Genomic DNA, 25605 nt, shown 5'->3' on the forward strand with positions numbered 1-25605 from the left:
AATAGAGACCCTTCCAGATAGTTATCATGCAATTCACCCCTTAGATAAAACTTCTGGGTTCACCTGGGCTAAGAAATTATATGCCAATAGTTTTTATTCCCTTCCTTTAGGACTTGCTACCAGAACTCCTGAGGCAGCACCAGGCTTTTATAGGAATGAAATACCAGCTGTGAGACAGAGGAATCAAGTACATCACTTGCCAGGTGAAAGTGAAAATCTCTTTTGTGAACAAACAAGTTTTTCATATCTCTACAATTTTCTGGACTTCACAATTTGTCTCAAAAGCTTTATTCCTATCTGTGCTGAAAATACAGGTCCCTCGTGGTGAATGAAGACAAATTTCCCTGAAGTAATAAAACCATGGACACTGACTTCATTCAATACAAAACAGGAATTGTTAGGGCTTTTGTGAAAGACTTTGAAATGTTCTATAGAATTTTGATAATGTTGTTTTTCTGCTTTAAACCTGAATACTTTTATCATACCTATAAGAAAATATGAGGGGAGCAACAGAGAATTCAGGGAAACTTAAGAGCCAAAAAGTAGAGTGGTTTTGTAAAAATTCTCCTAATTCTTCATAATACAATTAAGTATTTTCTATGATCAGAAACTACCGTGATGAACCCTGAAACTCCACCAAAGAATTGCCTCAAAGGGGCAATGTTCTCTCAGAAATAGCAGAAAGGAAGGTCTTATAATCTGTTTTAAGCAGAGCCATTGAATATTTGATACTGCTCAGAGAGACCAAATCAAAATCAAACACAGGTTGTACAGCTTCCTTAAATTAGGCATTCATTACAAAATGGTTGTGACCAGATTTGCAATTTAAGAAGCATAAATTACTAATATTCTAGAATCCAAATAAGTCAGTAACCAAGGATCCTAAAAATAGTTGTAACCCATAATTTTCCAAACAGTAACTTATTTTTTTCTTATGTAATACAACACCCCTGTGATAGGCCTTTTTCTGAGGAGAAAACTGATGGTCAGAGTATTTAAGTAATTAGATCTGGAATTCTAATTTGGTTACATTTGGTTGTAAAGCCTATGCGTTTTCCTGGTTTCATTAATAAAATGAAAAAAAGAAATATGAAAATTGCAAAAAACTAATCACAACTGAAATTAAAATATAAGCAAGCAGTGACAAAATTGCTATGAAGAGAATGTTTTAACAAAGAAATTCAAAAGAACTTAAGAAATATACGTTGCATGAAACATTAGAAATATAGTTTACCATTTAAGTTCCAGGAAAAACTAGATACAAAAATGGTTTTTAGTTTTATAGTGCATAAAATCAACAAATTATCACATTTGAATTTATCAAGACTTGTTTGCTAAAAATTGTAATCAATGTTGGTATAGTACTTTAAAGCAAACAAAGTATTTTTCATATGTATTATCTTATTCAATCCTACAGCAACTCTGAAGAAATTATGACTAAGGAAAAATTTCATAACTTGCTCAAGATAACCCTGCTAATAATAAATGACTTAGTCTAAACCAACTCATATCTTCAGACTTCAAGTTCCTCTGATCCCAAATTATTTGTCCTCCTATTATGTGCTTTTTAAAAAAGTATGTTGAAGAAACTAGTTCTCTCTGGGATTTATAATTCAAGGTAGATAAGAACAGAAGTAAAGTTTCCCAATCTTTTAACTCTCATTCATACAACACTAATAACAAGTTACTGATTCATTAACACTGTCCAGATAGAAATAGGATATATATATTGATATTGTAAGAAAAGTGAAGTCATGACGTTAAACATTTTTTTATGCTGAGGAAAATTCTAATAAAGATACTTCTTTGCCTGGATATGCCTTAGCAACTTCCTAAAAAGGTGAGGGCAGGGGGAGTAACATAGAGGCATGTAGGCCTTTCAGTGCTCTACCATGGATGGTGACTCCAACATTGTGCATATGTTTGAACTGTACCTATATACATAGCAGGTATTTTTGTTTTATCTGTTTCTGGCTTAGGGAAGATACAGACAAATGAAATTTGTTACTTTGTTCCAACTAGTCAGTGAATGAATCAATACACAGATAAATTTTATAAACATTTCAATCTAAACAACTTTTAATTTATTATTAGATTTATTTATTTTGCAGAAGGCATCTAGGCCACACAAGTGGTATCTTCTGTATCATACATATATCATACATATTATGTTGCTTACTGGAAAGGGCATAGCTTTGGAGTCAGAGAAATTTGAACTTACCTGTCATTTCCTACCATGATATCTTTAGCCAACTTATCAAATAGAAATCTTTCATTGGAAATCAAAAAGTCAATCCAGTTGTTTCTAACCAAGAAACAACTAATCAAAATCTTTCAATTAGAAATTTCTAGCCTATCTCTGTATTTTATTTCCCATTAAAGTAGTAAGCCACATTCAGACTGACTCAGGGTTTGTTTTGTTCCAAAAATTTTGATTCAGCTGTGGAATTAAGGACCTGAGAGGTTCTTTTTTTTTTTTTTTTTAATTTTTTTTTAATGTTTATTTTTGAGAGAGAGAGAGAGAGACAGAGTATAAATGGGCAAGGAGTGTAGAGAGAGGGAGACACAGATTCTGAAGCAGGCTTCAGGCTCCAAGCTGTCAACACAGAGCCTGACATGGACTGTGAGATCATGACCTGAGCCAAGTTGGATGCTTAACAAACTGAGCCACTCAGGCACCCCAAGAGGTTCTTTTTTTTATGTGTTATTTTTTCAAGTGTTTACTTAAATTCCATTTAGTTAATATATAGTATAATATTAGTTTCAGGTGTACAATATAGTGATTCAGCACTCCCATGCCACACTCATGCTCATCACAAGTGTATTTCTTAATCCCCATCACCTATTTTACCCATCCCCCTGCCCACCTTTCCTCTGGTAACCATCAGTTTGCTCTCTATAGTTAAGAGTTTGTTCTGAGAGTTGAGGCCAATACAACATATCTCTGATGAGCCAGGCTGCTCTTTCCATTGACTTTGACTTGAATTAGGAGTTAGGAAAAAAGCATGTGAATATAACAAGTGATTGAAGGATTTGATACATTAATGATGCATGAAGCCCCCTAGTTAAAATAGTATTGTAGTGCCTGAAGTTCTGTTCTTATTTAGGCCTGAACATACTACCTCATTCTGGCATAAGCTACGGTAAGCTATCAGACTACTCCACCTATTATTGTAACTGAGCCTGGAGGCAGAAATTCTAGAATAGAGATAAATAGTCTTGCAAAAGTTTATAATCTGGTGCTGTTCTAGGCCATCACCTGAACTTTAGGGCTGAATTTATATATATTACTATGTATTTTGCCATCAGTCAATTATTTCATTCATTTGCATCGTCTTTGGTCTCTTATGCCATCCTACCTGATATTTTCTAGGTAAGTCAGAGGTGATAGATGTGATTAGGTGAGTGAGTAACCCTTTCTGTGGGGATAATTTTCTATGAATTTTTTAAATTTAGTTTTATTGAGATATAATTTATATAGGATAAAATTCACTTTTTTAGTGTACATTCATGAATTTTCTGGGTTTTTTTTTCAAAAGTGTATGCCATAACATGTTAAAGGGACAAGAATTTCCTGGCAATTTGCCCAGAACCTAACAGAATTAAGATAATAAGAAATCAAACTGTTCTAAGTCTAACACTTGGTGCAGCAATAGTCCCTGCCCTGCAGGTGGATTACCTATGTCACTATTTGCTGTGTTACTGTCAGTGAGCCAAGATGAGCAGTTTTTCAAAGTGTGAAGGATTAAAAATAGTACTCTAGAAGAGAACGCACAACATGATTTAAAGAGATTTTCATGGAAAATAAGCCCATTATGAATTAAGTGTATGGCATTACTATTGAAAAGAGCAGTGGAGTCTTAGGAAGTACTACTGTGCAGAGCAAACAAATAATAGTGCTATATACAATTGGAGACTATCCCAATGTGCAATGTTTAATCCTAGGTACCAGATTTTAAATACGACACATTGCCCAGACAAGTCATTTCTGATATAAAATACCACAGAGAAACAATATTTTCTTGTCAACTAATAATGAAATTAATAGCTAACACTGAATTCTTATTAGATACCACACCATGCTAAATGCATTACACATATTCACTTAATTAATGCTGATAGAGATCCCTATGAAGTAGGGACTATTATTATTTCCATTTTACAGAGAAAGTGAAACATACTCTTCCTGAGATTAAGTAACTACTACCCCAGCTTCACTCACTCACCTGGCAAATGGTTGAGTCATGATATGAATCCAGGTCACTTGTGTTCTGGATCACTGGGCTTTGCTTCATCTAAAAAACAGGAAACCTGCATAGGAGAAAAGCAAAAAGTCTTTATGGAGCTTTACAGAGGGGAAAAAAGACCAATTAAAATTTAGAAAATGTAAGATTGAAAATAGAGATGACAAAATTTGTTTTTTTTTTTTACTTAACTCAAAGGAACCAAAAGCACCGGTTAACTTGAAAATGAATATAATAATCAATTTTTAAAGATCATGAAAGTGTTATGAATATCTATGTATCTATCTGTAACTGTATATACATCTAATTTAACAACTAGGACAAATGGTGTCTCATATGAAAAATCTAGGGTGCATCTCAGGAAATACTTCTTGTGGAAGGTTCCTGAATAGGTTAATGTTCATAAAACCATAAAATGTTATTTCTCAAAATGTGATCTACCAACCTCTTTGCATCAGTATCACCATCTTAAAATAAAAATTCCTGCCTATCTGTTCGGAGTACCTGGAGATGGCCCCTAAGTCTCTGCAGAGGCTTTAAGATCTGACATATGAGAGCAAGAATCATTTATTCTTTATTGCTCTAGAGGCCGGAACTGGGACAATTATAAATGGTAAAGGAAAATAGTTTGAGCTCACATAGAAGGAAATTTTGTAGCAATATAGCAACCCCAAATTGGATTTTTTTTTTCTACCTTTAAAGGTTTCAATCAGAACTATTCAAACAGATAGGATATCAAGAATGTTGTAGGAGAAATACTTTCATTGAATAGGATATTTGACTAGATGACCTCTAAGATTCCTGGGAGCCAAGATTCTCTTTCTCTCTTTTTGGTGTAATGTGCTAAGCCAGTGAGTCGTGAGAAGTTTCTATTTACCATTTTCTCCGCAGTGCATATGCTTTAGCTTAGAGAACAGTAAAAATGTACCAATTCAGAGAGGCACATTCCCAGGGGAACATTGCAAAGGTTTTTATCCTGTACATTTGCAAGACTAAAGGCCTGTTACTACCTCTTGCCTTATTCATCTTCCGACCCAAATTCCTCAAATGTTCATGTGTAACATATTTCTCTAACACTTGAACATACTTTCTCTGCTTAGCCTTCTTCAGCGTAATTCTTCACCGCCTACCTTCTGACTTCATTGGCTTTTTTTCAACATTCATTCAGCAAACACTTATTGTACACCTACTCTATGTCAATAATTTATTAGGTATTGGGAATACAACCTCCCATCTTTGGAGAACTCAGTTTCAGGAAGTTAATGGATAGTAGCATTAAAAAAATCAAGTGTAATAAAATGTGTTAAGTGTTATAAAGGAAATGTGCACAAGATGCTATGAAAGTAAAGATAATGGCACCAGATGAAACCTTAAATTTGAGGCTGCATTCAAAAAGGAGGTGATTTCTGAGCTGTCTTGGAGGACAAGTAAGAATTTACTAGTTGTCTGGACACTAAGAGCCTGGACACTAAAGAGCCCCTCCCCCCACAAAAAAAGTTTATTTGGGCAAGTGAAGAGAATCATTCTGTGCATGAATAATTATTAACATTGTTATTAAACTTCCCTAATTAATCCCACCAAATCATTCCCTTTCACTCCTTCAGTTATACTATTGAAATTGGGGTTTGTGAACTCCAGTTTTCAGGCTTTCTACAGGAAACCAAAAAGACAGGTAATAAAATGGAGGGGGGAATCTAAAAACATGGAGGAGATTTGGAAGACAGACTAAGTTAGATACTAGAATATACAATTCACAATATACAAGTGAATTTTCCATCAAAAAGAAGAGTAGAAAGTGGGAAGGCATGTGACATTGTGGTCATTGTCCTCCTGTATGCATCTGGGCTTATGACCAATAAGCAGGGACTGTTCGACTTTTTGAAAACATCATTGTAATTTATTTAAAGTAATTAATACTATATAGATATGTTGAAATACCCTATTTAAAAATAAAATAGAAACAATTGACATAAATTATGAAACCAATCCTTACATTAGTTATTAAAAAATTAAATGAAAGAGTAGTGAACACACCCCACTCCTTCACTTCATCTGAATTAGGAATTTACAAAATATATTTGCAATCTCTTCTGAAGCATATTACATATATTTAGTTTGCCATATTTTGATATAAATAAATTTTTGCTTGTGCTAATTCTAAACCCAAATTACTAAAATTTGATTTACTGATTGCCCCTTAATCTCTTTATTTTTTATTTTTTGGAAAGAGAGTGAGAGAACACACGCATGCAAGTGGGGGGGAAGGGCAGAGGAAAAGAGAACCCCAAGCAGGCTCCTTGCTCAGCCCAGAGCTGGGCTGGATTCCATGACCCTGAAATCATCACCTGAGCAGAAATCAAGAGTGGGTTCCTAATGGGCTGAGGCCTCCAGGAGTCCCTGCCCCTTAATCTTAATAGAATTATTTTTAATGTTTTATCATAGCAACAATTGCCAGCTGCTATTATTTTTATTAAAATGATAATACTTAGATTTCCTTTTACAAGTAGTTCAACATGGCATCTAATAATAAGCAAACCACAGCCCAAGGGCCAAATCCAGCTTGCCACTTATTTTGTTATGACTTGTGAAATAAGAATGGGGTTTTAATTTTTGTTAAATTTTTTTTTTAATATTTATTTATTTTTGACAGAGAGACAGCATGAGTGGGGGAGGGGCAGAGAGAGAGGGAGACATAAAATCCGAAGCAGGCTCCAGGCTCTGAGCTGTCAGCACAGAGCCCGACACGGGGCTCAAACCCACAGACCAGGAGATCATGACCTGAGTTGAAGTCAGACACTCAACCGACTGAGCCACCCAGGCGCCCAAGAATGGGGTTTTAGTTTTTAAATGATTGGTTGAAAAAAAAATCAAGAGATAAATATTTCAGGACACATAAAAATATATTTAAGTTTGTATTACATTTAGATTTTCTAAAACCTATTATAAAACGTATCGCAATCATATTCCATCAGAAACATTAAAGATCGTATTCAGAATGTTATTTATTTGACGGATAAGATTAAGCTACAAATTGAATAAGGGATTTTTTTTTTCAAACTTATAGGTGGCAAAATTCAGAAATTTGTGAGCCAGGTTTTCTGATTTTAAATGGAGTATTCTTTCTACTTCATCATCCTGCATCTTTATTGTAAAATAACTTTCTGGAGCACCTGGGTGGCTCAGTCCATTGAGCATCAGACTGTGGGTTTTGGCTCAGGTCGTGATCTCACCATTTGTGGGTTAGAGCCCCATGTCAGACTCTACATTGGCAGTGTAGAGCCTGCTTGGGATTCTCTCTCATTCCCTCTCTCTCTCTGCCCTCCCCGTTCGTGCATGCTCTCTCTCTCAAAATGAATAAACTTTAAAAATAAATTAAAAAATAAATAAAATAGCTTTCCTATTTGTAAAGAAAAATCACTTAGAGGGTATAATTGATGACATCAACTAGACTCTTCAAGTCTTAAGTGACAGAAAAGATGTATAACATGATTTCTTTTATGCATTCTTTTTGTAATAACATGCATTCTAGTTAAATATTTTGAGATACCCAGTGTAAAATTTTTATTAACAAATAATGAGGAAATTTTTAAAATAAATTACAGGTGTTTTCTTGGTTTATTCAAATATTTTCTGATAGCTTGTTTATAATATAATTCATTTTCAAATATTTTTTTATTTTCAAAATTTTCTTATCTATTGAATTTAACATTGTACTAGTCAATATTGAAGTCATTTCATCTGCCACTTCCATGGCAAAATTTCCTTGAGCATATCATATATACATCTATAAAATAGAATTTTCTATTTCAAAAAAATATTGACAGGTTTTACCATCTGTTTTTACTCTTATCAGTTATTTATGATAGGAGCTCATACATTTGTTGCCATATTTCTTTACCTATTAGATTTATCCACCATGGATTTTTGGTCCTTCCCAAATTAAACAAAAAATCACTTCTAATGCCACATATGAAAAAAAACTATGCAAAGATATACTGAATTATCTACTATAAGAACAATTGCTTTTGTCATGTTTCTGTTTGCATATTAAACAATTACTACTGAATGACAACAAACTAACATCAAACAATATTTCTGCTTCTATACATGCTCACTAAATATAATGCTCATTAGGATTTAATAATTATATATAAGACATACTGTTCCCCCACACTCCTCTTTAATTTTATATAATTAACAACTGCCTTTTTCCTTTTTCTGTTGTTTCAGTTAAAGGATCAAGAAAGTTAAGTCTGCCAACAGATCTTAAGGCTGATCTTGGTATGGTATGCCAACAATTTTAAGTTTTCTTATATTCATTTGGCTGAACATTTTTACCAACCAGTCCATGAATAACAAGTTTCCTAGATGGCAGTGTTTGATGAATTTCCAAAAAGGCTTTCTTAAAAATCACTAAACAGTTCTGTTGGCAGCATTCAACATTCTGTTTGTTAACAATCATTTTACAAAATTGTGTTTTATAAATCATCACACACCTAGATATATAATGTTTCATTTATTTTTAGCATGAAAATGTTTTTGAACAACGAATAATCATGCATATGATCCCTACCCTTTGTGAAAGTAATCATGTAAATGAGTATCATTCTTTCCTGGAATTATTTTCCCTATTCTGTATATTAATATTATTTAGAATTAATGCTATTTAATAACAAAAAAAATGTATGGCACATTAAAAAAATGGAGCCCTGGCTTTTTTTTATTATTATTATTATTTTAGAAAAGTTACAGAAAATTTGATTCACTTTTAGTTTATTTTTTTTGTGGTGGTCACAGCCTTTTTCGTGATTCAAACTGAAATAAATAAGGCTTTTATTAAATAGGCCTTCAGAACTTTTATCTACTTGTTCTGGCATAGGTTTTTTTTTTTTAATTTAATTACCTTTATTTTTATCTCCTTTATTCTAACTTAAAGCCATACCATTAAGTCCTACTAATGTCATGGGTAAAATAACAAAATATAATAATTAGTCTCTGCATTATTTTTTAGAGTTTACAAAACTGCTTCACATACATTATTTTACTTGATTGTCTAGAGCATATTCACATAGCTCACCTCATTGTATCTAAATTAAATAACTGTTAGACAACAAATAGCTTATTACATTTAAAATCTAGTTACATATAATCTTGTATGAATTCAATTAACTCATGTTTTTTAAATGCAAGGCACTAACATATTAGGTATTACTAATAGTTCAATATTAACGAAATTGTTGTGAATTGGTATTATACCATTGTAATTAAATCAGAAGAAGAATTAACATTATAGTTCCATTTATTGACTTCCTACAGTGTCAGATACTATAGGATTTGGACATATTACCCAAGATAGTGTAGTTGATATTGTTCCCACTTTACAAATGGAGTAAGGTGATTCCCGGCCCACTTCTATATTTATTGGTAAAAGCAAAGAAAGCTCTTGGTTATAATTCTAGTCTGGAGATCATTTAGCATAGTTGCTATTAATATAATAAACAATTTCTACAAATGTTAGTCTCTCAAAATCTCCAGTTATCTCCCTCCCAATAGCTTCATTCTCACTATTCTCTCACATACTTTAAGCAAAGGTGAATTATGGAAACTCATAAAATTGTCAAGTGCTTGTCAGTTTACTAAAAGATTTTTTGCATTTAAAAGGATTCATAATAAAACTTCATTAAATTTCTACTTCTAAGTATACTGTCAATGTAATTTCATTTAAAAAATGAAATTTCCAGGAAAAAAAATCATAAGGCTTCTGAACAAGGAAAAATGTAAATTCTTCCACATAAAACCTTGGCTTTAAAATATACCTGGGTTGCTTGTAACATACTTTAGGAAGAGTATTTTCCAGTAATATATAATCCATTAGTGAAGGAGGAACATGTTTAAGCAGCTATTGTAGTAGGCCAAATGAAGGCCTAAAGTAGAATAACAACAACAACAACAACAACAACAACAACAAAAATGGAGAAGCAGTCACCATGGGAAACTTTACAACTGATGAGATTATAAACAGTGGGTAGAACAAGGTTGGTAATGCATAGGACATAGAAGTAATCAAGAATGACTACAAAATGTTGAGAATAGCTTTCATGGAGAATGCCTGGTTTGAGAGGAAAGGAGAATGAGTTAGAGTGCTACAGGGACATCCATTTTAACCATTCAGTGAGCAGTTAGAAACTAATAACATTTATCTATATCAAGGTATTAGTGATGGTGTATATGAGCTATTTAGTGAAGACAAAGGGAAAAACAATGCATTGGAGAGCTGTAGATACTAGTGTAACTTCTTTGTTATAATAATCCTTAACTAAAGAACAGTATAACAGTAACAGTAAAATAATAATAAGAGCAGTAAAAACCTCATACATTGTATATTAATGCAGTTAGAATCCTTAAGTAGTTAGCATTTTATGACATATCTGCCAGATTTCATGGCCAATTGCTTTACACCTAACATTTTTACATTTAATGAAAAGCTATCTTGTTTCTCATTTTTAACCAAAAATAGACCTTTCTCTTTCCTGACAATATTTTGAATTAAAAACTTAAAAATGGTGTGCCTGGGTGGCTCAGTCAGTTAAGCATCAGACTCTTGATAATGGCTCAGGTCGTGATCTCAGGGTTTGTGAGATGGAGCTCTGTGTTAGCTTCTGCATTCACAACGCGGAGCCTGCTTGGGATTCTCTCTCCCTCTATCTCTACCCCTCTCCCACTCTCGCTCTCCCTGTCTCTCTCAAAATAAATAAATAAACATTTTTTTTAAACCTAAAAATGGGAGCACCTGGGTAGCTCACTTCATTGAGCATCCAACTTCCGCTCAGGTCATGATCTTGTGGTCCATAGGCTCAAGCTGGAGTCGGACTCTGTGCTGACAACCTAGAGCCTAGAGCCTGCTTTGGATTCTGTGTCTCCCTCTCTCTCTGCACCTCCCCTGCTTGCACTCTGTCCCTCTCTCTCAAAAATAAAATATACATTAAAAAAATTTTTTTAATTAAAACTAAAATTAAGAAAACCAAAAAATGAATTTTATAGAATTCAAGCCTTGAATGTACATAATTCAGGGACTGGCTGATAATATTATGAATATATTGTTGTATATGCACCATAGGATATTATAAATGAAACACAGGCCCCCATAAGCCCTTAAAAAATATCTACTACAAGATGATCTCCAGCCAATGAAAAGATGCACAGAGAGGCCATGCTCAAAGAAATATAGTGATTATTTAATTTATTTAAGTGTAAAGCTACAAACAACAGTGGCAAATTGGTGGTAATAGGAGAACAAAGACAAGTAGAGGAAGAAGCATTACACTAATTTCACTTTTCATAAGGGGAAATAAATTGTTATTATGCATAGATAACAACTTAAGAAGAAGAATAAATCCTCAAGGTAACCACTAGAAAAAAGGTAAAATACCCTAAAATGTCAAAAATTAAAAGGATAAAACATATAAAACTAAACAAGAAAACACAGACAATATAGTAAAAGTGTCTACAAAAAGCAGCAGCAGAAGATACAACCCACTATAAAAGTGACAGAGTAGAACAGAGTCTGTTCTAATTCTCCATTTTGAGACCAGTGTCTTTTAATTCTCCATTTTGAGACTCAGGACTGCCCTGACCCTAGCTTTCTACCTTTTGAAAACATCAAGAATATTGTCTTTGCAACAACTTTTTACTAGAGCCAGTCATTTGTCATGCATGGAATGGGGGTCATACTCAGATTGTTCTTAACCAAAATAACCACAAAGTTTATATCTATAGGAAGAATGGGAGCCAGTGGGTAAACTGGCTCATGAACTCCAGGCACACAATAAACACATCGCAGATGCTTATTTGTCTTTCAAGAGTGACTACATTGGTATTTTCAGGAGTGAGAAAGATGGTGTCTGGAAGCTAACCCTGGTGAATTAATTATGCTGCCATTTTTGTGACGTGGTCCCCTCTAGAGAACAAATATGCTGTGGATAGTGAAGCACAGTTCATTTCTGTTTATTACTTGAGTATGAAAATGGCAAGTGAGTAAGCAAACATATTAGAAGCTAATTCATTCAATGGTCCTCAGTTTGGACTGGCATATCAACAATATTTTGCTGGCATCAGGATTATGTGACTTCAAATGCAGAGTGCTTCTGCATACATTGAAGATGTGAATGAAAACCAACAAGTAGCTAGAACAAACTCCTAAAATTTGTATGGAACCAGAAAAGACCCCAAATAGCCAAAGCAATCTTGAAAAAGAAAACCAAAGCAGGAGGCATCACAATCCCAAACTTCAAGCTATACTACAAAGCTGTAATCATCAAGACAGTATGGTACTGGCACAAAAACAGATACTCAGATCAATGGAACAGAATAGAGAACCCAGAAATGGATCCACAAACATATGGCCAACTAATCTTTGACAAAGCAGGAAAGAATATCCAATGGAATAAAGACAGTCTCTTCAAGTGGTGCTGGGAAAACTGGACAGCAACATGCAGAAAAATGAACCTGGATCACTTTCTTACACCATACACAAAAACTCAAAATGGATGAAATATCTGAATGTAAGACAGGAAGCCATCAAAATCCTCGAGGAGAAAGCAGGCAAAAACCTCTTCGACCTTGGCCACAGCAGCTTCTTACTCAACACATCTCTGGAGGCAAGGGAAACAAAAAAATGAACTATTGGGACCCCATCAAAATAAAAGCTTCTGCACAGGGAAGGAAACAATCAGCAAAACTAAAAGGCAACCGACAGAATGGGAGAAGATATTTGCAAATGACATATCAGATAAAGGGTTAGTATCCAAAATCTATAAAGAACTTACAGAACTCAACACCCAAAAAACAAATAATCCAGTGAAGACATGGGCAAAAGACATGACTTTTCCAAAGAAGACATCCAGGTGGCCAACTGACACATGAAAAAATGCTCAACATCATTCGTCATCAGGAAAATACAAATCAAAACCACAATGAGATACCACCTCACACCTGTCAGAATGGCTAACATTAACAACTCAGGCAACAACAGGTGTTGGTGAGGATGCAGAGAAAGAGGATCTCTTTTGTTTGCTGGCAGGAATGCAAGCTGGTGCAGCCACTCTGGAAAACAGTATGGAGGTTTCCTCAAAAAATTAAAAATAGAACTACCCTACAACCCAGCAATTGCACTACTAGGTATTTACTCAAAGTATACAAAAATACTGATATGAAGGGACACATGCACCCTGATGTTTAAAGCAGCATTATCAACAATAGCCACATTATGGAAACAGCCCAGATGTTCATCAACTGATGAATGCGTGAAGAAGATGTGGTATATATGTGCAATGGAATGTTACTTGGAGATCAAAATGAATGAAATCTTGCCATTTACAACAAAGTGGGTAGAGCTAGAGTGTATTATGTAAGTGAAAATAAGTCAGTCAGAGAAAGACAGATATCATATGATTTCACTTATATGTGGAATTTAAGAAACAAAACAGATGAACATATGGGAGAGGGGAAAAGAGAGAGGGGACCAACCATGAGAGACTCTTAAAGGTAGAGAACAAACAGGGTTGATACAGAGAGGTAGGTGGAAGGGTGGGCTAGATGGGTGATGGATATTAAGGAGGACTACTTGTTATGATGAGCACTGGGTACTGTACGTAAGTGATGGATCACCGAATTCTACTCCTGAAACTAATATTGCAGTGTATGTAACTAACTGGAATTAAAAATTTGAAATAAAAAGAATCTTGGATAATAATGAACAGAGACCATCAATAAACAGAAATTATAAAAAGGAACCAAGTAGAAATTCTAGAGCTAAAATTACAATAGCTAAAATGAAAAACTCACCAGAAAGGTTCAACAGCAGATTTGAGTAGGCAGAGGAAACTGGCCAACTTGAATATAGCACAACTGAAATTATCAATTTGGAGAAGCAAAAAGAAAACAATGGAAAATGAACAGAGACTAAGGGACTTGTGAGACATCATTCAGCATGCCAACATATTATGGGAATACCAGAAGAAGAGAAGATAAAAGGGATAAAAAAGAATATTTGAAGAAATAATAGCTGAAAACTTCTCAAACTTGAAGAAAGATATAAGCTACACATGCAAGAAATCCTTTAAATCCCAAATATAATAAACTGAAACAAATTCACACAGGGGTGCATAATAATCACTTTACAAAGAGATTCAGATTCTGTGTCTCCGTCTCTCTCTGCCTCTCCCCACTCACACTCTGTCTCTCTCAAAAGTAAATAAAACATTTAAAAATTTAAAAAAAAGAAATTCTCAATAAGTTTAAAAGTCAAATCCACATTAGAAACCAAAGAGGCCAGAAGCAATGGGATGACATATTTAAAATTCTGGGAGGAAAAAAACTGTCAAAAAAGAATCTCAGATATATGGCAAAACTTTCCTTCAAAAATTAAAGAGAAATTAAGACATTGCCAGACACAAAAGCAAAGAAAGTTCATCACTAGTAGACCCACCCTATAAGAAATACCAAAGGGAGTCCTATAGGCTGAAATGAAAGGACATTTGACAGTAGCTTGAAGACATATAAAGAAATAAAGAACAATGGTAAAGGTAACTACATAGGTAGATATAAAAACCAATATTATTATATTTTTGGTTTTTAACTCCTTTTTATTTCTCACATGATTTAAGAGTCAAGCATATAAAACTAATTATAAATCTTTAATGTGCATGTAATGAATAAAGGTATGGAGACAACAATATAAGGGCAGGTGATGGACATTTATAGAAACAGAGTTTTGTATGCTATTGAAACTAAGTTGGAATCAATTCAAGAGACATTGGTATAAATTTGTAATCACTAGTATAACCATTAATAACTAAAAAAATATATAGAAAAGGAAATATGGAAGGAGATATACTGGGAAGAAATTAATGAAACATAATAGAAGGCAGTATGGGAGCAATTCATGAACAAAAGATATTCTGAAAAACAAATATAGAAAATTAGCAGAAGTGCTTCCTTATCAGTAATCAATTTAAATGTAAATGGATTAAACTTACCAATTAAAAGAGATTTGCAGAATACATTAAAAATATATAATCTAACTCTATATTATCTACAAGAGAGTCATTTTACATCCAGAAACACATATAGGTTGAAATTAAAAGGATGGAAAAAGACTCCATGCATAACCAAAAGAGAACTTGTATGGCAATGTTAATATTAGACAAAGTAGACCTTAAGTGAAAAAACTGTTACAAGAAACAAAGAAGAATAAAAGAATCATTTTGGTGAGAAGATATAACAATTGCAAACAAATGTGCACCAAACAGCAGAGTCCAAAATATATGAAGCAAACATTGACAGAATTGAAGGAGAAAATTAGATAGTTTTATAATAATAGTTGAAGAATTCAATAGTCTGCTTTCAATAGTGGATAGAAAATCTAGACAGGAGATCAGGAAATAGAGGACTCAAATAACACTATAAATCAACTAGCATTAACAGACACAGTAATCCACAAAGCAATAGAATACATACTCAAGTGCACATGGAACATTCTCAAGGATAGAACACATTTCAGGCCACAAAACAAGTCTCAATAAATTTACAAAGAATACAATTATACAAAATTTTTTTTCTCTAACCACAACGGGATGAAACTAGAAATCAGTAAAATTGGGAAATTCATTAAATTTGGAAATTAAACTGCAACTTTGTAAACAACCAATGGGTCACAAAGAGGAAATCACAAGTGAAATGTGAAATACTTTGAGACATATTAAAGTTAAAAGCAAAATTTGTAGTTTACACCAAAGACATAGATCAGAGGGAAATTTGTAGCTGTAATGCCTATGTTAAAAAAAGTAAGATCTCAAATCAATAACCCGTCTATATACTTCAACAAACTGGAAAAAAAGACCAAATTAAGCCCAAAGCTAGCAGAAGTAAGGAAATAATAAAGATTAAAGAGAAGACAAACTAAACAGAGAATAGAAAAACAATAATCAACAACACCAGAAACTGGTTCTTTGAAAACATCAACAAATTAACAAATCTTTACCTAGAAAAAAGAAGAGAAAATGCAAGTAATTAAAATCAAAATGAGAGTGGGTCCATTACTATCAACCTTACAGAAATGAGGGTAAGAGAATACTTTGAACAACTGTAAACCAACATTAACCTAGATGAAATTGGCAAATTCCTAGAAACACATGAATTATCAAAACTGACTCAAGAAGAAAATTTCAACATAGCTATAATACATAAAGACATTGAATCTGTACTCAAAAACTTGCTGACAAAGGAAGGTACAGCATGAGATGTCTTCACTGGTGAATTCTACCAAATATTTAGAGAATTGACACCAATCTTTCTCAAACTCTTCCAAAAAAAATACAAGAGAGGGGAACATTTCCTAATTCATTCTATGACACCAACATCACCCTAATTTCAAAGCTAGACAACACCACAATGAAATTAGAAACCAACTTCCCTTATGAATGTGCATACAAAAAATTTAACACCATACTAGCAAACAGAATTCAATAGCATGTTAAAAGGATTATGTACCATGACCAAGTGGGATTTATCCCAGAAATGCAAGGATGTTTCAACAGAAGAAAATAAAAGATGTAAAAACAGCATTAATAGAATAAAAGAAAAAAAATTACAGAGATACATCTCAATTGATACTGAAAAACCATTTCATAAAATTGAATATCCCCTCATGGTAAAAACATTCAGAAAACTAGAATTGGAAGGGAACTTCCTTAAAACATCACAGGGAATTCCTGAAAAACTCAGACAAGATTCTACTCAATGATGAAAGATAAAAATTTTCCTCCTTAAGATCCGGAACAAGACAAAGATGCCTGTTTTTACCACCTGTATTCTATATTGCACTGAAAGTTCTAGCCAGAGAAATCAGGCAAGAAATAAGAGGCATTAAAAATGGAAAAGAAGTAAAACTATCCCTGTTGACAAATGGCATGATCCTGTATAGAAAATCCCAAAGAATCCACAAAAGAACAACTAGAATAAGTGAATTCAACAAAGTTGCAGGGTATAATATAAACTGCAAAATCAGTTGTGTTTCTATACACCAGCAATGAAATTTTTAAAAAAGAATTTAGTAAATTCTTACAAGTCTCTAAAAGAATAAAACGCTTTTAAATAAATTTAACCAAAGAGATATAAGACTTGTACACTGAAAACTACAAAACATTGCTAAAAAAAATTAAATAAGATCTAAAAAAGTGAAAAGACATCACCTGTTCATGGATTGAAAGCCTTAATATTATTTAAATATCAATACCACCCAAAGCAATCTAACAGATTAAATGCAGACCCTACCAAAATACTAGTAGCCTTTTGTACAAGATGGAAAAGCTTATCCTGAAATTCATGTGGAAAATGCTGAAGTAAGAATAGCCAAACCAATATTGAAAAAGAAGAGGGCTGGAAGATTCACACTTCCCCAATATCAAAACTTACAGCATAGCTATAGTAATCAAAACAGTCTGTACTGGCATAAAGATGGACATATAGACCAATGTAATAAAATTGAGAGTCTAGAAATAAAAACCATACATCTATGACCAACTGAGTTCCAATAAGTTGCCAGGATAATTCTGTGGGATAAAAAATAGTCTCTTCAACAAATGGTACTGAGACAACTAGAAATTGACATGTGAAAGAATGGAGGTGGCCTGTTACCTCACATCATATACAAAAAATAGATCAGTGACTTTAAGAGCTAAACTATAAAACTTTTAGAAGAAAGTATAGAGAAAAATCTTCATGACCTTGGATTTGGCAATAGTTTCTTAGGACACCAAAATTTAAGGAAAAAGAGAAAAATATTGGTAAATTGGCCTTTGTCAAAATTTACAACTTTTGCGCATCAAAGGATTTTATTAAGAAAATGAAAAGACATACTATACAGAAAGTATTTGAAAATCATCTAAGGGTTACTATCCAGAATATACAGAGAACTACTACAGTTCCACGACAAACAATTCAATTCAAAAACAGGCGAAAGATTTAGACGTTTCTCCAAAGAACATATAAAGATGGACAATAAGCACATGGAAAGATGTTCAACATCCCTAATCATTAGGGAAATGCAAATGAAAACTACAATGGGATGCCACCTCACACTTAATAGGTGATGCTTACCATCAATAACAACAACAACAGAAAATTACAAGGGTTAACAAGGATGTGGAGAAATTGGAACCCTTGTTCATTACTGTTGGTAATGTGTTATGGTACAACTGCTATGGAAAACACTATGGTGGTTCCTCAAAAAATTAAAATTATTACAATTATTGTATTATCTAGCAAATCTATTTCTGGGTATATACCCAAAAGAATTGAAAGCAGAGTCTCAAAGAGATATTTGTACATACATGTTCATAGCAGCATTATTGACAATAGCTAAAATGTGGAAGCAACCCAAGTGTCCATCAATGAGTGAATGGGTAAGCAAAACATGGTATATACATACAGAAATATATTCAGATTTTAAAAGGAAGGAAATTCTGACATATACCATAACATGCATGAACCTTGAGGACATTGGTAAAATAAACTAGTAACAAAAAGGCACAAAAAACTATATGATTGTAATTATACTAGGTACCCAGAGTAGTCAAATAAATAGATAAAGAGAGTTAAATGGTGGTTGCCAGGGACTGGGAGAGGAGGAAATGAGGAATTACTGTTTAATAAATAATGAGTTTCATTTTTACAAGATGAAAAGAATTCTGAAGATGGCTGGTGGTAACAATATGAATGTACCTAGTACCACTAAACTATACACTTAAAAATGGGTAATATGGTAAATTTTATGTTATATACATTTTACCACAATTTAAAAATACTTTACTGAAGAAGTACTGATGCATGCCACAATGTGGATGAACCTCAGAAACATTGTATTAACTGAAAGAAGCCAGGTGTAAAGGGCCACAAATTATATGATTCTATTTATAAGAAATATCCACAATGGTTAAGTCCCTAGAAACAGAAAGTAGGCTGATGGTCACCAGTGGCTGAGGAAGAGTAGAATGGGCAGTAAATTCTTAATGAGTCAGTGCTAGTCTTTGTGGTGATAAAAATGTTTGTGAACTATATAGTGGTGGTGGTTGCACAAATTGTGAATGCACTAAATGTCACATTCTTAAATGGTTACTTCTATATTATGTGAGTTTCACTTCAACAATGAGGTAAAAATAAACATTGCAAAGAACTGGTAAAATACAAATATAAAGTCTAGAATTTAGTGAATAGTAATGTACCAAGGTGAAAAAAATATGAGAAATTTATGTATTATATTTGCAACTTTCCTCTAAATCTAAAATTATTCTAAAAGACATTTATTTTTTAAAATGGGCAAAATACTTGAATAGACTCTTTACCAAAGAGGATATATAGATGGCAAGTAAGCACATGAAAAGATAACACTAGTTTCTGTATGCTGCTTGCCCACACACTCACAGCCTCCTCCATTATTAACAACCCCCCACACCAGAGTGGTGAATTTGTTATCAGTGACAAACCTATGTTAATACATAATTATCACCCAGAATTCATAGTTTACATTAGGGCTCATGTGACATTATATATAAGTCAAAACACTAAGCATATTCATCATTAAAATATAATACATAATATAAAAAGTCTATTCTAGGGGCACCTGGTGGCTCATTTTGTTAAGCATCTGACTCTTGATTTTGGCTCAGGGCATGATTTCATGGTGGTGAGATTGAGCCCCACTTTGGGGTCTGTGTTGGACATGGAGCCTGCTTTAAGATTCTCTCTCTCCCTCTTCCTCTGTCCCTTGTGCTCGCTTGCTTGTGCTTGCTCGTGTTCTCTATTAAAGAAAAATGCTCTAAAATTCTTCTGTGTCAACCTATCCATCACTCCCTCCCCTAAATCCCTGGCAATGACTGATATTTTTGCTGTCTTCATAGTTTGCCTTTTCCAGATTGTCATACAGTTGAAATCATATAGTATGCAGCCTTTTCAGATTGACTTCATTTACTAATATGCATTTAAGGTTTCTCTGTATGTTTTTTATGGATTCATTGCTCATTTCTTTTTAGAATTTTTCATTATCTAGATATACCACAGGTTATCCATTCATCTATTGAAGGACATCTTGGTTGCTTCCAGGTTTTGACAATTAATGAATAAAGCTGCCAAATATTCTTGTGCTGGTTTTTATATAGATTTAAGTTTTCCATTTTGGAAGGTAAATACCAAGGAGCACGATTGCTGAATCATATGATAGGAGTATGTTTAGTTTTTTAGGAAACTAACAAACTGTCTTCCAATGTGACTGTAGAATTTTTGTATTGCATAACAATGAATCAGAGTTCCTGTTGTTCCATATCCATTCTAGCATTTGGCCTTGACAATATTTGAGATTTTTACTATTCTACAAGGTATATAGTGGTTTCTCGTGGTTGTTTTAATTTGCATATGCTTATTTGCCATCTGTCCACCTTCTTTGGTGTAGTATATGTTCAGATCCTTTCCCCATTTTTTAGTTGGGTTGTTTATTTTCTTATTGTTGAGTTTTAAGTGTTTGTGTGTGTCTGTGTGTGTGTGTGTGTGTGTGTGTGTGTGTGTTTTGGATAACAGTCCTTAACCAAATATAACTTTTGCAATTGCTTTCTCCCAGTCTGGGTCTTGTCTTCTGATTCTCTTGACAGTGCCTTTCACAAGGCAGAAGTTTCTAATTTTAATGAAGTCCAACTTACCAATTTTTTCTTTCATGGATCATTCCTATGATGTTGTATCTAAAAAGTCATCACCAAACCCAAGGCCATCTAAATTTTCTATGTTTTCTTCTAGTCATTTTCTAGTTTTGAGTTTTATATTTAGGTCTATGATCCATTTTGAGTTAATTTTTTTGAAGATTGTAATGTCTGTGTCTAGATTTTTTTTAAATGCGAGTGTCCAGCTGTTTTGGCACCATTTGTTGAGAAGACTGTCTTTGCTCCATTGTATTGCCTTTGCTCCTTTGTCAAAGATCAGTTGACTACACATTTGTGTGGATATATTTTAGGGCTTTCCATTCTGTTCCCCATTGATCTATTTGTTTATTTTGTTGTCAATACCACACTGTCTTCATCACTTTAGCTTTATAGTAAGTCTTGAAGTTGAGTAGCACCAGTCCTTTGACATTGTTCTCCTCTTTAAATATTCTGTTATTATGGGTCTTTTGCTTCTCTATATAACTTTATAATAAATTTGTCAATATCTACAAAATAACCTGCTGGGATTTTGAGACTATTGAATCTATAGATCAAGTTGGGAAGAACTGACATCTTCACAATATTGAGTCCTCCTATCCATGAACATGGAATATCTTTTTATTTGTTCTTCAGTTTCTTTTATCAGTAAAGAATTTTTTTTATTGTTTTGTAGTTTCCTCATAGAGATCTCAAAAATGCTTTATTAGATTTATATCTAAGTACTTTATTTTTGAAGGTACTACTGTAAATATTACTGTTTTTAATTTCAAATTCCATTGCTAGTATACAGGAAACTTTTTGTCCCATATGAATACTCACCAAAGAGTAACCTGAGCAGAGGAAACCGTTAACAATCAAGTGGGTAGAGTGACCCATTCTGTGGATACCAGTTGGTGTCCTTCCCAGTTGACCCTGTCAGCACCTAATGGGCTCATGAACAGAGTAACCATGGTGGTAGGGATAGAGGTTATGCATGGGGTCAGCAACATGGACTTTAACCAAAGCTGACCTGGCTACAACCACTGCTGAGTGCCCAATATAACAGCAGCAAAAACCAACACTTTCTCCAACTTGGCACCATTTCTGGGTGGTCAGCTGGTTATCTGGTGGTAGATTGGTTACATTAGACCATTTTCATCATGGAAGGGACAGGATATTGTTCTTACTTGAATAACCATTATTCTGGATATGGATCTGTCTTCCTTGCATACAATGCTTCTGCCAAAACTACCATCTATGGACTTACAGAATACCTTATCCACCATAATGGTAATCCTCACAGTATCAAGGAATTCATGTCATAGCAAATGAAGTGTGGCAGTGAGCCAATGCTTATGGAGTTCACTGGTCTTACCATGTTTTCCACCATCCTGAAGCAAGTGACTACATACACATATTTTATTATTAATCTTTTGATTAATGTTAGCATAATGTATCTTTCTCCATCCCTTTACTTTTAATCTACATATGCATTTATACTTAAATTGGGTTTCTTGTAGACAATATATAGCTGGGTCTTGTTTTTTGAACTACTCTGATAATCTCTTTTAGTTTAGATGATTCATGTTTAAAGTGATTATACAGTTGGATTAGTGTCTACCATAGTCATTGTTTTCTATTCATTACCCTTGTTCTTTGCTCCTATTTTCTTTTTGCATTTTTTCTTTTCTAGTTTAAACTGAGCATTTTATATGATTCATTTTCCTCTCTTCTTAGCATATCAATTATGCTTCTCTTTTTAACTTTTTTTTTAGTGGCTGCTCTTAGAGTTTGCAGTATACATTTATAACTGATCCAAGTCCAGCTTTAAATAGCATACTGATTCATGGGTAGTGCAAGTATCTTATAATAACAAAGCATTCCTAATTTCACCTTTTTATTCCTTCAATCGTTACTGTCATTTTACTTATCCATAAGTAAATACAGTATATCCATATATTATCTAATATACTTATCACCAACTTAGTGTGATTATATTATTATTTCCAAAATAAGAAGCAAAAAACTATACTGTTTCTAAAAAAACATTATTGTACCCTGGAACAAAGCTCAAGAATACCTAAAGAATAGAAAACAAATAACACCTAATAACATTAAGATTCACAATGTCTGGCTTCCAGGCAATAATACCATATCAACAGGAAAATACAACCCATGATGAAGAGAAAATATCAATCAATGGAAACTGACCCAGAAGTTACAGGATTAAACCAACTATTATAAATATACTTCATATATTCAGAGAGATTGAAGAAAGCACAAGCATGTTAAGAAGAAAACAAAAAGACTCAAATTGAACTTTTAGAAATGAAAAATATAATGTATGAGATTACATAAATATACACTAGATGGGATTAACAGCAGAACTGACACTGAAAAAGAAAAATTACTAAACTCAAATTTTTACTCTCCAAAGTGAAAAAAAGGAATAAACCAAAATAAGTGACCTAGTGTTTAACTCCAACTTACATAAGAAGAGGAAAGAAAGGATGGGACAAGAAAAATATTTGAATAAGTCATGCCAAAAGTCTTCCTAATTTGATGAACACTGTAAATCCATAGATCCAAAGAGCTTAATGAACTTCAAGCAACTTCAAGCAAGAAACATGAAGAAAATTACGCCAAAGTACATCGCAATTGAAACTCTTAAAAACAGCCAGAGAGGAGGGAAAAGATATATTAACATAGAGAAGAACAAATATAAGAATAACAGCAGACTTATAAGCTAGAAGACAGTGGAAGAACATTTTTAAAGTGCTGAAAAAAATCAATCTAGAATTCTCTACTCAGCAAAGTATCATTGAAACATGAGTGAAATAAATACTTTTACAGACATACAAAAGCTGAAAAGATCCAGCACTAAAAATCTCAGGTCTACAAGAAACACCACAAGAAGTCTTTCTGGAAGAAATTCTAGATATACACAAGAATGAAGAGCCCTGGAAATGGTAAATATGTGGGTAAGTAAAACTAATTAGTTTTTAAGTTTCTTTAAAAAATAATTGATGACTGGAAACATCCTAAATAGGCATTAAGGAGTGAATGTTAAACAAATTGTGCCATACCTATACAGTGGAATACTCCTCAGCAATAAAAAGAAATGAGCTCTTCATACATAACACAACATGGCAGAATCTCAGACCAATCATGGTGAGTGAAAGAAGCAAGACAAAAACAAATATAAGCTGTGTGATTATTTTATATAAAAGTCCATGGAATGCAAACTAATATACAGTAACAAAGTACATCAGTGGTTTTTGAGGCTATAGGGCCAATGGGGAGAGGCAGGATGGAGGGGTTACAAATAAGAATGAGGCAACTGAGAGAGGTGATGGATATATTCATTATTTTGCTATGATACTGAAACAGAATAGTGTTATTCAATTTTAAACATGTGCAACTTATTGTATGTCAGTTATGTCTCAACCTATGCTGAGGAATGTAGTTGTCAAATAGGGATCTATCATCTAAGAATGAAGGAGAGCAATGGCTTTTTCAGACATCCAGAAACTAAGATTTACCATTTGTAGATATTTAGTTTGCTTTTAAAGTACTATCAAATGCAATTAAACAAATAAAATAAATATTATGTATATATATTCAAAAAATGTGATTAAATTATCATACTTACAGGGGATAAATTTTATACCTGAAATCTCAAGGGAATCAACTGAAAAACTAATAAACACATCATTAGAATTCAGTGGCATGGCTGGGTACAAAATTCATACATATAATACATACATGTATAATAAATATACAATTTTTGGTACGTATATATGAAAAGTTCAGTCAGTAGAACAATATAGAAAATTCAGAAAGAGACCAAATGTGTATATAAATTTTATAGTTGTAAATAAGTAACATTTAAAATCAGTGAGATAAAGTAGGTCATTCAATAAATGTTATAGGGACAACTCACTAAGCATCTGAAAAAATAATTTCTTTATGCCAAAATAAGTTCTAGACAATAAAAATATAAATGTATAGAGAGAAACTATAAAAATGCTAGAATAAAGCATGGGAAAAGATATTTTTTTAAATGTTCTTAGGGTTAAGATATATTTGTGAAAGATGGCACAAAATTCAGTACCCATATAAAAACAAAACAAACAAAAACTGATGGTTGATAAATTTGATTATGTATGAATAATCAATATAGAAAAATGACATTCTGCAATAAATTTGCCAGATAAGACCAATTTCTACAATGTCCAAAGTACTCAGATATAAAAATAAGTTAAAGAACACACTAACAAAAATTTACAAAGTATTGGTAGTTCCCAAATAAAGAAATATAAGTGTCTTTAAAATTAATAAAAAGATATCCAACAATAATTATTAAAGAAATATTAAAACACTATTTTTTCCAATTAGATCAACAAATATCAAAGAATTGTATAACGTAAAATATTGGTGAAGATGTGGGAAGACTGAAGTTCTTATACACTGTTGGAGGGAATGTAATTGGTTAAACCTTTTTGAAACTCATTTTGCAATCAAAATCTAAATTGCATATTCTTGTGCCAAGCAATTTCAATTCTGAGAATTTATCCTACAGATATAATCACGTATGTGTGTAAAGAAGTATTACTATTCTCATTAAAGTTTGTTTT

At 33.1% G+C, this 25605-nt stretch overlaps 1 protein-coding gene across 10 annotated transcripts in view; it reads left to right on the forward strand.

Annotated features, from left to right (window-relative positions):
- Positions 1-25605, forward strand: part of STXBP5L (syntaxin binding protein 5L) — a 380897-nt gene that overhangs the window by 312193 nt on the left and 43099 nt on the right. For 7 of the 10 annotated variants that reach the window (XM_060639858.3, XM_060639856.3, XM_060639861.3 and 4 more), the window contains one exon: positions 111-203. The exons of the other annotated variants lie outside the window; for them this stretch is intronic. In XM_060639858.3, coding sequence (XP_060495841.3) covers positions 111-203 — 93 coding nt within the window. The remainder of the gene's footprint in view (positions 1-110; positions 204-25605) is intronic. 10 annotated transcript variants of the gene reach the window in all.

Source organism: Panthera onca, chromosome C2 (genome assembly GCF_046562875.1).
Source record: "Panthera onca isolate mPanOnc1 chromosome C2, mPanOnc1 haplotype 2, whole genome shotgun sequence".
NCBI classification, from domain to species: Eukaryota; Metazoa; Chordata; class Mammalia; order Carnivora; family Felidae; genus Panthera; species Panthera onca.